The sequence below is a fragment of the Phyllopteryx taeniolatus genome, chromosome 4, assembly GCF_024500385.1.
Source record: "Phyllopteryx taeniolatus isolate TA_2022b chromosome 4, UOR_Ptae_1.2, whole genome shotgun sequence".
Taxonomy (NCBI): Eukaryota; Metazoa; Chordata; class Actinopteri; order Syngnathiformes; family Syngnathidae; genus Phyllopteryx; species Phyllopteryx taeniolatus.
In genome coordinates this window covers 21,585,127-21,597,065 of record NC_084505.1, presented here as the reverse complement: position 1 = coordinate 21,597,065, position 11,939 = coordinate 21,585,127, and the positions used below count along the sequence as shown (strand labels likewise).

Sequence of the window (11,939 nt, the reverse complement as noted above, 5' to 3'; positions counted from 1 at the left end):
GCAGTTTTGAGAGTATGCCAAGAGGAAAAAACATCTTAAACTCACCTTTTCGTGCTGTGTCAATAAAATTTGCTTGACATTTCGATTTCACAGAACATTCAGATATTGTACTAGTGTCCACTGAAGCAGACAATCCTTGTCCAAGTAAATGCAAAAAAAAAAAAACGATGATATACTGTGTTAGCAACTTTCATTCATTCTCTCCCGCTTAGGTCGGAGTCAGGTCGCGAGGGCAGTAGCTTTAGCAGGGAATCCCAGACTTCCCTCTCCCCAGCCAATTCGTCCAGCTCTTTGAGAGGATCCCAAGGCGTTCCCAGGCCAGCTTGGAGACCTAGCCTCTCCAGCGTATCCTGGGTCGCTCCCTAGGCCTCCTCCCGGTGGGACGTGCCCGGAACACCTCACCAGGGAGGCGTCCTGGAGGCATCCTAATCAGATGCCCGAGCCACCTCATCTGGCTCCTCTCAATGCGGAGGAACAGCAACTCGATTTTGAGCCCCTCCCGGACGACCGAGCTTCTCGCTCTTATCTATAAGGGAGGAAACTCATTTCGGTCGCTTGTATCCGCGATCTTGGTCGACCCACAGCCCGTCACCATTGGTGAAGGTGGGAACGGAGCTCGAGCGCTAAATAGAGAGCTTTGCCTTTTGGCTCAGCTCCATCTTCACCATGACAGACCGATACATAGTCCATGACTTCATTTGACCATTTTACAACCTTTAAAAGCAACCCATGATCTTATGGAATGTAAACTTGATGAGTCACCATTTTTCTGCGTCAGGGGCAAGAGGCGGAGCGGTGGAACTTTCTTGCAATACATTTCACCAGCCTGTAACACGGCATTTCAGTTGCGTGGTGTCTCAGTCTGAACACTAGGGTGGTACTATGGGAAAGGAGTACATACGGTAGGTAAGAGATGAGGAAAGAAATAAGCATTAAAAAAAACATAGTGCCGCTTCTAATTTTCCCTTTGGAACCTTCCTATTCTATCCAAACGAGATGAACTGCAAGTACTAAAAAAAGGATATGTGGTTTGAATTAAAAACATTTTTTAGGAAAGGTGCCTCGATACAACCTTTAAGCCACCTTTAGCATAGGTTACTTGACCAACCTTTACAAAAGGAAAGATATATTACCCACAATCCTTTACAGCAACGCTATTTAAAGCAACAGACCAGCGACAAATACCTTGTGTTTTTGACACACTTGGCAACTAAAGACGATTCTGATTGTAAGACGCTAAATCCGATGCCCTGTTATGTCAAACACTCACCCACCCCTAGGAGGTAGTGGGAGGCACATTTATTACATTGACTTTCACCAGGTTAAGGCGGACTAATTTTTCTTACACCTAAAATGCACCCTCAATTTTTTATGATTTTTTTTTTTTTTTAACAAAGAAATGTGTGTTATACACAGAAAAGTTGGGGTAAATGAATCTAAGAGTTTAAAAAAATTGAAGCCAATATTTTCTCTTTTACTGCAAATGAATATCAGCTCCAAATATTATTTATCGGCCTCCTTGACTACTAATAATCGTAATTGGTCCTGGGGAAAAAAAACAAAAAAAACCCACCGGTCTATCTCGACTATATTACCAGCTCTTCCTGAGTGTGGACCTCTGAGTCGGCCGTGTGGCTGTGACGTGAGCCAACGAAAGGGACCACCTAGCCTTTAGCGCCGACTCCCACTTGAAGAACTGGCACCCCTTATTCTTGGTCGCCCCGGCACCCCTGCCACCACCCGAGCGGCGGCCAGAACAGCAGTAGAACCCCTTCCCTTGGTTGGGCCCCCCATTGGACACCTGGAGACGCTTGGCACGGCGTCCACAGTCGCACAGCGGTGATGTCACCTTCTGATTGGTCGTCGAAAGGATGCCGCCATTTTGCGTCCCGGATGCACGTGTGGTAGCGCCTCCAGGACGCAACATGTTAGTGTCAGGGGTGGGAGTCCTCTCCTGGAGCTGGAAGAAGCTTTTGGACTTGAATATCTGAGGTGTGTTTGATTTATCCAAAACTGGATCATCAGAATCCTCCGCGTCGCAATCAGTAACAAGTGCCCCCTCCGAGTCCTCTAGACCCACGTCGTCGTACGTGGACCGGGCCTCGTCTTCCACGGAGAACTCCGCCGCGCTTTCAGAATTTGAGGTTGAAGGTTCGAGGCTGCCAATGCTGGTGGAGCACAGAACCAGGCCATTGCTTTTGTTGTTGTTCCGGATGCCCCACAGTGGTGTTGTCTTACTATCAAGAACTGTCTTTGGGGACACGAGAGTCTGAACAGAATTTTGGTCCACAGGGTTTAGGACCAGATTGTTATTCCCTGTGGACGTTGTTTTATTTTTTGCACTCTGATGGTCTTCACTGTTGTGACCACGTGCCTTTTGGCTGGTTTTTGTCATCGTGGGTTTAACTGTCAGTGGGGCCTGTAACGAGAGAAAGACAATTAATACAGTGGTACCTCGACCTATGAGTATAAAACAAAGATAATTACACCTTGTGTATTTAAAAACAAAAACAAAAAAAACACATTAACTTTGTCTTGCACACACACTTCCACTAGCTTAATGCTAACACACAATGCAAAAGACAGGCTAGCGAAACTAGCATTGATGTCACAGTGTTATAACCCTTTAAGCAACAGATATTGGAAGACAAGCAGTGCAGCAACACATGTAGACAATATAACAATACTCCTAAGCATATAGTCTTTATCCTCTGGGAAAAAATATTATTATTAGTGCAGCTTACTGAGCAGTTGTATGCATGCCTAAATTGTACAGCACCCTGCAGGAACCGCACAATGAATAAAAGCATGAAATCATGACGCACAAACTGTTTCATTCTTTACATTCTATTTAATTGGGGTATTACTCTATGTTTTATAAGTACAATACTATAGAGCATTATTTTTCTTATCAATGTAAAAAAAAATAAAAAAATGTTGGTGTTTTTGTGCCGCTGGCATTTCTATCCATTTCCACGTGGACAGATGATTTGAGATATGAGTGTTTTGAGTTACGAGTGTGGCCTCGGAACTAATTAAACCCGTAAGTCGAGGTCAAAGTCAAAGTGACGTGGTTTGATGTGTGTCGTTTTTCCTGTCGATATTGTTATGAGTGTGTGCATTAGCTATTCATCAGACTTTGGTCGGTGTTTGTGAATTGATTTCATCAAACTCTAAGCGTGGCTGTGTTTTCAACGGTTCTCAGTGAGGTTTCTTTATCTACTAAGAGCGGTAGCCTAATTGACCTTCTGTGGCTTGCTGCTACATTTAAAGCAAAGAAATATTTTGTCTTTGTAGTCTATTCAATTGAATAAAACCTGAAAAGGGTTAGCAAATCATTGTGTTCTTTTTTATTTACGTTTAATAAAACGTCCCAGTTCCATTCGAATTGGGTTTGTATATTTTTATATGTGCAGTATTTATATATACACAGTATGTTATTATTTATATACTGTATATATTCAACAGTAGCTCAAATTGTATTTTTAAACAGAAAAACATCTAAAATCACATTAAAAGGAGCAGACCAGAAAAAAAAAAAATCCATATTTGTTTATTAATTTTACAAAACTTTGCGAGGCACAGAGGAATCGGGGTGTGAGGTGGGACGTCCACTCACCCTCTCCAAGCTTCTCGTGATCTTCATCACGCACCCATCACTCATCATCTTCGTTGCCAGCTGAGCCGTGTTCCTGGCATCATCCAGACCTAATAAAAGTGAATCATCGGTATATTTGAGGTCAAGAATTGTAAGTACGAGTACAGGTGAAGCTCTTTAAATACCGGAATGTTCTCTGCCACAAAACTGTATTCCCAAATCTTGTAGCGCTCCATTCAAGCCTTTGGGTTTCCTGCTGTAAAACATCTACAAAAGCCAAAATCACGTTGAAAGCCAAATGCGGCATGAGGGGGCACTATCAAGAGTACAACGACATTCCACTCAAACCTGCCACCAATTTAAGTCGACAACTTGCAGCAGAGCGAGCGTCAAGTTATGACTTAACGGCCCAATCACAAGATCCAGTTGGTGGATAAACGTATTCATTTTGCTAGTAAATGAAATGAAGTTATTCACTGATTTAAACATGTATTCAAGGTGCTAGTGAGAGGAGCTATAACGAGGAGCTTTTTTTTTTTGCAAGGGTTTTTATTCTCACGATATGATTTTATTCTACAATAAACTTGCTGACTTTATTGTAAACTTACACATTTTCCCCTTGTAATGCTTTTAGTCTAGTCAAATTTAAACGTTATATTTGTAAAGACATGTTTTTCTCGTAATACAATGATTTTTATTCTTGTAAAATTCCGATGTAAAATATTTTTGTGTGTGTGTGTGTAAAACTATTGCATTATGCTTGTAAAATTAGGACTACTGTATTTTGATCTACATTTTTTTTAAATCCCATAATATTATGGTTTTATTCCAGATAAATTACAACTTTATTCTGATATAATTGTTCTTTTACTACAAATTCCCTGATTTTATTCTACGAAAATGACTTTTCTTCCCCCTGACAAAATACATTATTTCTTTCTCCTGGTATGGTTTTATTTTAATAAAATTGTGGAATTACACTACATGTATTTTTCCTCCCAATAATATGCCAACTTTATTCTTGCAAATGTAATATTTTTCTCAGAACCTTATAGTTTCAGTTTAATAAAATTATGACTTTGTTCTTGAAAAATAATTTTTTTTTTTTTTAAATCTTAATCGTAATATTGTTTTATTCCTGAAGAATTACAACTTTCATTGTAATATTTTGACTTCATACTCAATTGTATGACTTTGTCGTACAACTGTTTTTTGCCCCCCTATTCAGTTTGACATGAAGACTCTTTTGTCATAAAAGTGCAAACTAAATTTACCCTGTACGTGCTCCTCAGGTCAATCCAACTGTTCAGTACGTTGGGTTTGTGGATCTGCTTGCGTTTGCACTCATAGTGCAAACAAACACCGAGATCCCAATCTGAGAACACATCGTATTCATTGATACATATTGAACAATGCATATTTGCAGTTAAAATATATATATATATATATATATTACCTGACCATGTGAGGAAAGCACAGAGCTTTTGTTCGGGATACTCAGAGGAGGAGCTCTGTTGCTGGGCGGGAAAGACCACACCCTTCTCCAGATGGAGCTTCTGCAGCCAGCGGCCGAACTGAGACAGACAAATCCGGAGGGGGACCCCTGCCTCCACCTGTGTCTGTAATACATGCAAAAAAAAAAAAATAAAATACATCTCTGCATCTCTGTTACTAACTCTTACTTTTATTCAAATAAAAAATAAAAATAAAATTAAAACACGGTATGATTGACACGTCACATCAATCCATGGCTCATGTCTTGAGCTCCTCCGCGTAGCTATCTGGGTAGCACAATGAATACGTTTAAGTCAGTCAAAAGTGTCTTAAGCTGCTCCTCATAGCTCTTCTCATGACCACAATAAATACATGTTCAAGTATGACGTAGTCGTACAACCACATCATTCATGTGATTTGTGAAAAGACGTTTTTTTTCCCCATCAGAATTTGGTGGTTTTAGTCTACTCGCATTCAGTCTTTACCCTTGTTAAAATGACCTTTTTTTTTTCTTGGAATAATTGTGGTTTTATTCTAGTAAAACGGTGAATTGATTCATATCGAATAAGCAAAACCAAAAATCTGTCTTATGGTTTTATTCTAGCAAAATGGCAAATTTATTCGTGTGGAATTTTTCAAAATCTCATGAATTTATGGTTTCACTCTAGTAAAATTGGGACTGTATTCTTGAAAAATATTGTTTTCCCCTTGTGATGTTATGGTATTACTCCATTTGAAAGTTTTTTTTGTAAAATTAGTTCCACTTGATGAAGTCTTATTCTAGTAAATTACAGTTCTTTAATGACAATGCTATGGTTTTATTCCAGTAAAATTAAATGTATTTCTTTAAAAACACTTATACAACTATATTCTTGTAAAATTATGTTCCCCCTTTTGTACTTCTATTGTTTTATTCCTCATAATTTTTTTCCCCTGGTATTAATATTATGGTCCAATTATTTTCCCCTCAAAATATTACAACTGTTTTTCATATACATTAACAGACTTTTAATCATAATTCAATGGTCCTATTCTTGTTAAATTCTGACTTTATCATTGTCTTTCCTTCATAAAAGATTATGAATGTATTAATTGTAAAATCTTTTTGCCCCTCCTAATATTATGCTTTCACGGTGTTTTTTTTTTACCAATGTTCAGTCACCTGTGTGATCCCAGTGAGCTCGGTGCAGAAGGCTGACAGTATTGGACGTTCCTGAGGTTGAACGTAGGAGTGAAACTCGGACTCAATCTCCCCCGTGGATGTATCGAGAAGAACGGCAGGGAACTCGACTGCGTCGGAAAGGCAAAACAACAATTAAGATGCAACAAATACAAAATATGGTACTTTTTTTTTTTTTTTTTTTTAAAAAGGAAACTTACTAATTTCCTGAGTGGGGTTGTTTTTCTCTCGCCAGCACGTGGATTCAAAATCAATGACGATCAGGTATGAAAACGTTTGATCTGAAACAAAGTATTCAATACAGCACATTATGAAATTCCACATTCTAAATGAGCATGTCTGTTTAATCATGTCACTAACTTGACAGCAGAGCCTTTTGTTCCCCGATGGACGACTGACTACGCTGCCTCAGCAGTCCCAATTCTCTGTGGACACAAATATGAGAATAATATACTGTAAATACAATTTTTAGATAAACTAGAATATTTCAATAAATATTCAAAATACCAACAAATCCCATCTTAAAAGGAGACAGGAATTTCTTTCACAATTTAAAACACTTTCCGACGTGTCTTAAAAAGTCAATTATCAAAAAAAGTCAATTTGACATGCTATCCAATCAATACATACAAGCACTTCTCGTTGTACCCAAAGTCAACTGGGATAGCCTCCAGCATACCCACGCCACTATTGAGGATAAGCGGTACAGCGAATGGATGGCTGTACATACAGTATAATTATGTCCCATTTAAACCATAGCAAGGGGTTGACTTTCTATTCGATATGGTCTAGCCACTTAGCCACACAACATGCAAGGCACTTACTTGGTACACAAAGCTACGTTTATATCGATATGCTACTAACTTGGCTAGTTTCTTTGTCGACATTTCCACCACTTGAAATTGTCTTGGTCACTTTCGTGGCGATAAATGACGTTTAGGTGAGCCTATTTTGATCAAATGGCGCTTTTTTTTTTTTAAACGAGTCGCATCCACGCTTCTGTGTTTGGCTAGTTTGGTCCGCAAGGCAGCGAAATCGATAACAGAGTAGGGGAAAACAGATGGGTAAAAAAAACGCCTTCGCTTTGATCTTCAAAGTAAAGCGTTGCCGTTCGGGTTTCAGCCTGCAAATTTTGTAGGATACCTCCAAGAATTACTAATAATCATAAAATGGTAAATACGTTTAATTTTGGCCAAAAATATCCGAAAACGCAAGCATTTTCATCGATATGTATGATAAGTGATTTATTTTGAAAGTAGTGAACCAAACGTGCTCTTACCTGCATCCGTTATCAGGAAGTTTTCCGTTTTCTCACAAGCATGTGCGGGATAAACATGTCTTTTTTAATCGTAGTGTGAAAGATGTGAATTTGGAAGTCGGGACGTCATTACATGGTAACTAAGTACGTTTTTTGCATTTTATTTAAGTGACTGTCATACAATTGCAAATGTAAGCTTAAGGCTCGTTAGTTTCTACAAGACGTATCAAAAATACAATACAGTACAATACAAACTGGCTGAAAGGGATGGAGCTTTTTTTACCTCCGAATTTTATTCACGTTTTTTTGTTCAACATGTTTAAACGTTTTCACACGCTCACTCCCTTGTTCACTAACTCACTCACCCACTCACTAAATTGAATACTGTATATGATCACTTTCACACCAACCAACTGTTAACTCACCGGCTAAGTCTCTCACTCTACAATTATTTTACTTTTTTCCCCCGAAACAATATGTAAAATGATGTTTACCTCACTAACTGGCTTGCGCACGCACTAATTCAACAACTCACTCATTAACTCACTATATCATTCATTACGGCACTCACAAGTTCATTCACTCTCATGTAACTCACAGTCTCATTCATTCACTTATTGGCTCTCTCACACTCACCAGCTGTCTCACTCAGTCAGTCACATCATGTTCTGCTATGGCATAGTAAAAGTCCAATCAATTGAGCGATAAATGACTGTTTATTTTCCAGTCCCATGGAGATCGACTATAAAAGGGAGTCCTTGCTGTTGACCTCATTTAACGGAAAGAAACGGAAGAAGAATGCCGATCATCATCATAACCACAATGTGGCTAAGAGGGTCAAAAGTGAGCGTGGTGGCGCTGAGGAGACGGAGGAAGTTGAGCCCCGGATCTCTGTGCTTCCTGACCGCCTGCGACATCCCATCACGGCCGAGGAGTTGACAGAGCTGCTGCACTACGCTGCTCTTGGGGGGACCAGAGTCAAACAGCCAAGGTCACCATTCACTCACTCACTCATTCATTCAAATAGGACGAGAGAGTCATCTGTTACAGCCAATTGTCCATTTGTGGCCATATTGCCACCCATTTTACTGTACAGTACAAAATGATTCCGTAACTACCGATATCCATTAAATCGAGGTTCCGCTGTACATAGAAATCATCTGTTCGTTAGTGAGGAAATGAATAACTTGGTGACTGTGTGTTAGTGAGTGAGTAAGTTAGCTTGTGAGTGCGTAACTAAGTTTGTAAATTGTAATTAAGTGAGTGAGGGAGGGAGGGTGCGAGCAAGTGAGTTAAGTTGGCGAGTTAGTGAATCAATGAATGAGGTCGTGCGTTGATGTGAGTTGAGCGTTAGTGAATACGTTGGTGAGCAAGTTATTAAATGAGGTGGCGAGTGAGCGTGCTGGTTAGTGAATTAACTCGCTAGTTGAGCAATGAGTGAGTGACTGAGTTAGTGAGTTAGAAACAAATAGTGTGTGAGTGAATTCATAAGTTACAGTGCCGTGAAAAATGATTTGCCCCCTTCCCAAATCCTCCCCCCCCCCCCCCCCCCTTTTTCTTGTTTGCATAGTTTCCCCAGTGTAATGTTTAAGATCTGTGTGACAAAATGAAGTTGGTCAAAAGATCTCAAAAAAGCTGCAACAAACCAGTTATGAGGTTTCGGAGGCCATTACTTTTGCACACCGGGCCAGGTAGCTTTGAATCGTTTTTCTTTGTTAATGAATAAAATCAGCATTTCAAAAGTGAATTTTATATTTACTTGTGTTATGTTTGTCTGATCTGCTATTTACCTTTGTTTGGTGATTTTAAACATGGAACTAAGGGAAGCCATGCATGCAAAAAAAAATAAAAAATGAGAAAACGGGGCGCATACTTTTTCATGACACTGTCGTTGTCAGTGAGTGAGTTAGAGAATTCAATAGTGAGTATTTTTGTAATGATTAAACAGTGTTGTTTTTTGTATGTATTGTAGTTGGTGTGTTCTCCTTGGACAAAGGCGTGTCAAAGGTGTCAATGTAGTCGTGGTGGAGGAAGTCAGCCAAAGTGACTTTTACAAACACTACATCACTCTCAGGAACCTGAGGAGCAAATACAGCAATGTAAGTCGTAGCCACTAGCAAGTGTCCGCGTGGCGCAATCGGCCGTACTGTGGTTGGTTTTAAAATGGTTTGTTTGTTTGTTTGTGTCAGAGGTTGACCTTCACGCTGTCCACCAGCAGCAGCAGCAGCAGCCTGCTGCTGTCTACAATATTCAGCAGCGAAGTGGACTCATTAGAACAGTTGGCTGTGTTACAGGAAGACAAGGACAGCAGCAAGCTGCACAAAGGTCAGCCATACACTCGCAACATTCAACACGAGAGTTTACAGCCTTTACAAACATGCGGTGTATATAGAATTTCACACCGCTCACTCACTCTGTGTGTGTGTGTGTGTGTGTGTGTGTGTGAGACAGCGCTGAGGACTCACCCAGTGGTCCTCAAGTACGGTACGAGCAAGCGTGGCCTAACAGCCTACATGCTCACCCAGGAGGAGATGATCAAGCGGCATTACCCCGTGAAAGGTGATTGGTTGGCGCCTCCCTTCGCGTTCACCCTCTCACGTCCTGTCGTCTGAATCAGGGCTGCCGGGCTTCGAGGATTTCGCGTGCGCCGACTGCGCTGACGTCACAGACGCCAGCCCTCTCTTTGGACTCGACTGCGAAATGGTGAGAGGACTTCCTGATTGAACTCTGCGCCCCCTCCTGCCCTAAACCAAACGCAGCTATTGACGGCGATCACGCGACAGTGTCTCACAGTGAAGGGCTACGAGTTGACCCGAGTCTCCCTGGTGGAGGGCGGCGGGAAGTGCGTGATGGACCAGCTGGTCAAACCCGACAACAAAATACTTGACTACCTCACCCAGTAAGCATAATCAAACAAGCAATTAGTCAATCCACAGAAAAGTCCAAATATAAATGGATGACTTTCTAAATACATGTTCAATAAATCACCCAGCAACAGGATTCAAATGACACAAAGTTCAGTTACTAGTGAATCCACTATTAGTTGGTTGTTGAATTAGCTTGCTACTAGTTAGTATCTAGTTAGTTAGATATTGAGTTTGGTTACCGACCGAGATCGTCGATTAGCTTATCAGTTATTTAGAAAGGTAGAGGCGTAGAAGGTGTTTAAAGGTGGTGGGTCTTGCTTTGAATGATTTCCAAAAGAAACAACAAGACAAACGCCACGGACAGTATTTGTGCGTCGTTGTCAGGTTCTCTGGCATCACGGCAGCCATGTTGCATCCAGTCAGGACCAGTTTGCGCGATGTCCAAGTGCAGCTGAGGACGCTGTTGCCGCGTGACGCCGTCCTCGTGGGTCACGCCGTCAACAACGACCTGGTGGCTCTCAAAGTAAGCGCGCTCATAAAACGGGGACAGACGCTCCAAAACGGTGATCCTGATTGGATGTTATTATCGCAGCTGATCCACCGTCATGTGATCGACACGTCGCTGCTGTACGGGAGGGAGTTTGGCCAGAGGTTCAAGCTGAAACTTCTGGCTGAGGTGGTGCTCGGTAGGAGCATACAGACACAGGGGGAGAAAGGACACCATCCCGTGGAGGACGCCTTGGCTGCCTTGGATCTGGCCAAATACTTCATACGCAAGTCACCTCTGAAGGTAACACCCATCCAAGACACACTGCTTAGGGCGTCGGCTGTGTGGTTAGTTACTCACTTCGTTAGGTAGGTAGTCCGGACTTTGACTTGGCCACTCCAAAACCTTCATTTTGTTTTTTTAAGCCATTCAGACGTTGACCTAGCGGTGTGTTTAGGATGGTTATCGTGCCGCAGACCCCAAGTGCGCTTCAGCTTGAGGCCACAAACTAATGGCTGAACATTCTCCTTCGAGGTTTTCTGTTAAAGAGCAGAATTCACGGTTCCATCAATCACAGCAAGTTGTCCAGGTCCCGAAGGATCGAAGCAGCCCAAGACCGCCACACTACCACCGACCGCCATGTTTGACTGTTGGTGTGGTGTTGTTTTTCTGAAATGCTGTGCTACATTTACGTCAGCTGTAATGAGACACAAACCTTCCAAAAAGCTCATTTTCCATCTCATCAGTCCATATAATATTCTCCCAGAAGTCTCGGGAATCATTCAGATGTTTTGAATTGCGTGCAGTAAATGGAGCCGTGTGTGTTAGCGGTCACATTGTGAAGCACATTAGCGGCACCAACAGAACTGGAGTGTTAACGACATCGATGTTTTCTTGTTTTCCCCATCGGGTTGTTGAGGATCACCTCGAGGAACTTTGGGGTTTGACACAAGAAGAAGAAGAAGAAGAAGAAGAGTCGACATGTCGCTCAACAGAGCTTGCGCCCAGTAGCGGGTACTACTAATACACGCAGCTATTATTGACATTGCGGCGCT

General features: G+C 41.4%; 2 protein-coding genes across 6 annotated transcripts in view; one reads left to right on the top strand and one right to left on the bottom strand.

The window, feature by feature from the left end:
- Nucleotides 1-45: 45 nt before the first annotated feature.
- eri2 (ERI1 exoribonuclease family member 2) lies at nt 46-7,284 on the bottom strand. The gene is made up of 9 exons (XM_061770575.1): nt 7,137-7,284; nt 6,633-6,697; nt 6,473-6,553; nt 6,255-6,382; nt 5,055-5,217; nt 4,873-4,973; nt 3,784-3,865; nt 3,620-3,708; nt 46-2,419 (listed from the first exon to the last, which is right to left on the bottom strand). Exons 1-9 carry the CDS (start codon nt 7,157-7,159, stop codon nt 1,592-1,594), a joined length of 1,560 nt encoding a protein of 519 aa, XP_061626559.1. The 5' UTR covers nt 7,160-7,284; the 3' UTR covers nt 46-1,591.
- Nucleotides 7,285-7,546: 262 nt separating this feature from the next.
- LOC133476746 (RNA exonuclease 5-like) overlaps nt 7,547-11,939 on the top strand; it is a 9,875-nt gene continuing 5,482 nt past the window's right edge. For 3 of the 5 annotated variants that reach the window (XR_009788142.1, XM_061770556.1, XM_061770553.1), the window contains exons 1-10: nt 7,558-7,674; nt 8,258-8,521; nt 9,503-9,629; nt 9,720-9,855; nt 9,982-10,089; nt 10,148-10,233; nt 10,314-10,429; nt 10,782-10,920; nt 10,990-11,189; nt 11,797-11,898. Coding sequence is in view for 4 of the 5 variants with exons in the window: in XM_061770556.1 (XP_061626540.1) it covers nt 7,664-7,674; nt 8,258-8,521; nt 9,503-9,629; nt 9,720-9,855; nt 9,982-10,089; nt 10,148-10,233; nt 10,314-10,429; nt 10,782-10,920; nt 10,990-11,189; nt 11,797-11,898 (1,289 nt within the window). In the remaining variant the exon portion in view is untranslated. Of the gene's footprint in view, nt 7,675-8,257; nt 8,522-9,502; nt 9,630-9,719; nt 9,856-9,981; nt 10,090-10,147; nt 10,234-10,313; nt 10,430-10,781; nt 10,921-10,989; nt 11,190-11,796; nt 11,899-11,939 lie in introns of all 5 variants that reach the window. The other 2 variants (XM_061770555.1, XM_061770554.1) reach the window with 2 other exon arrangements.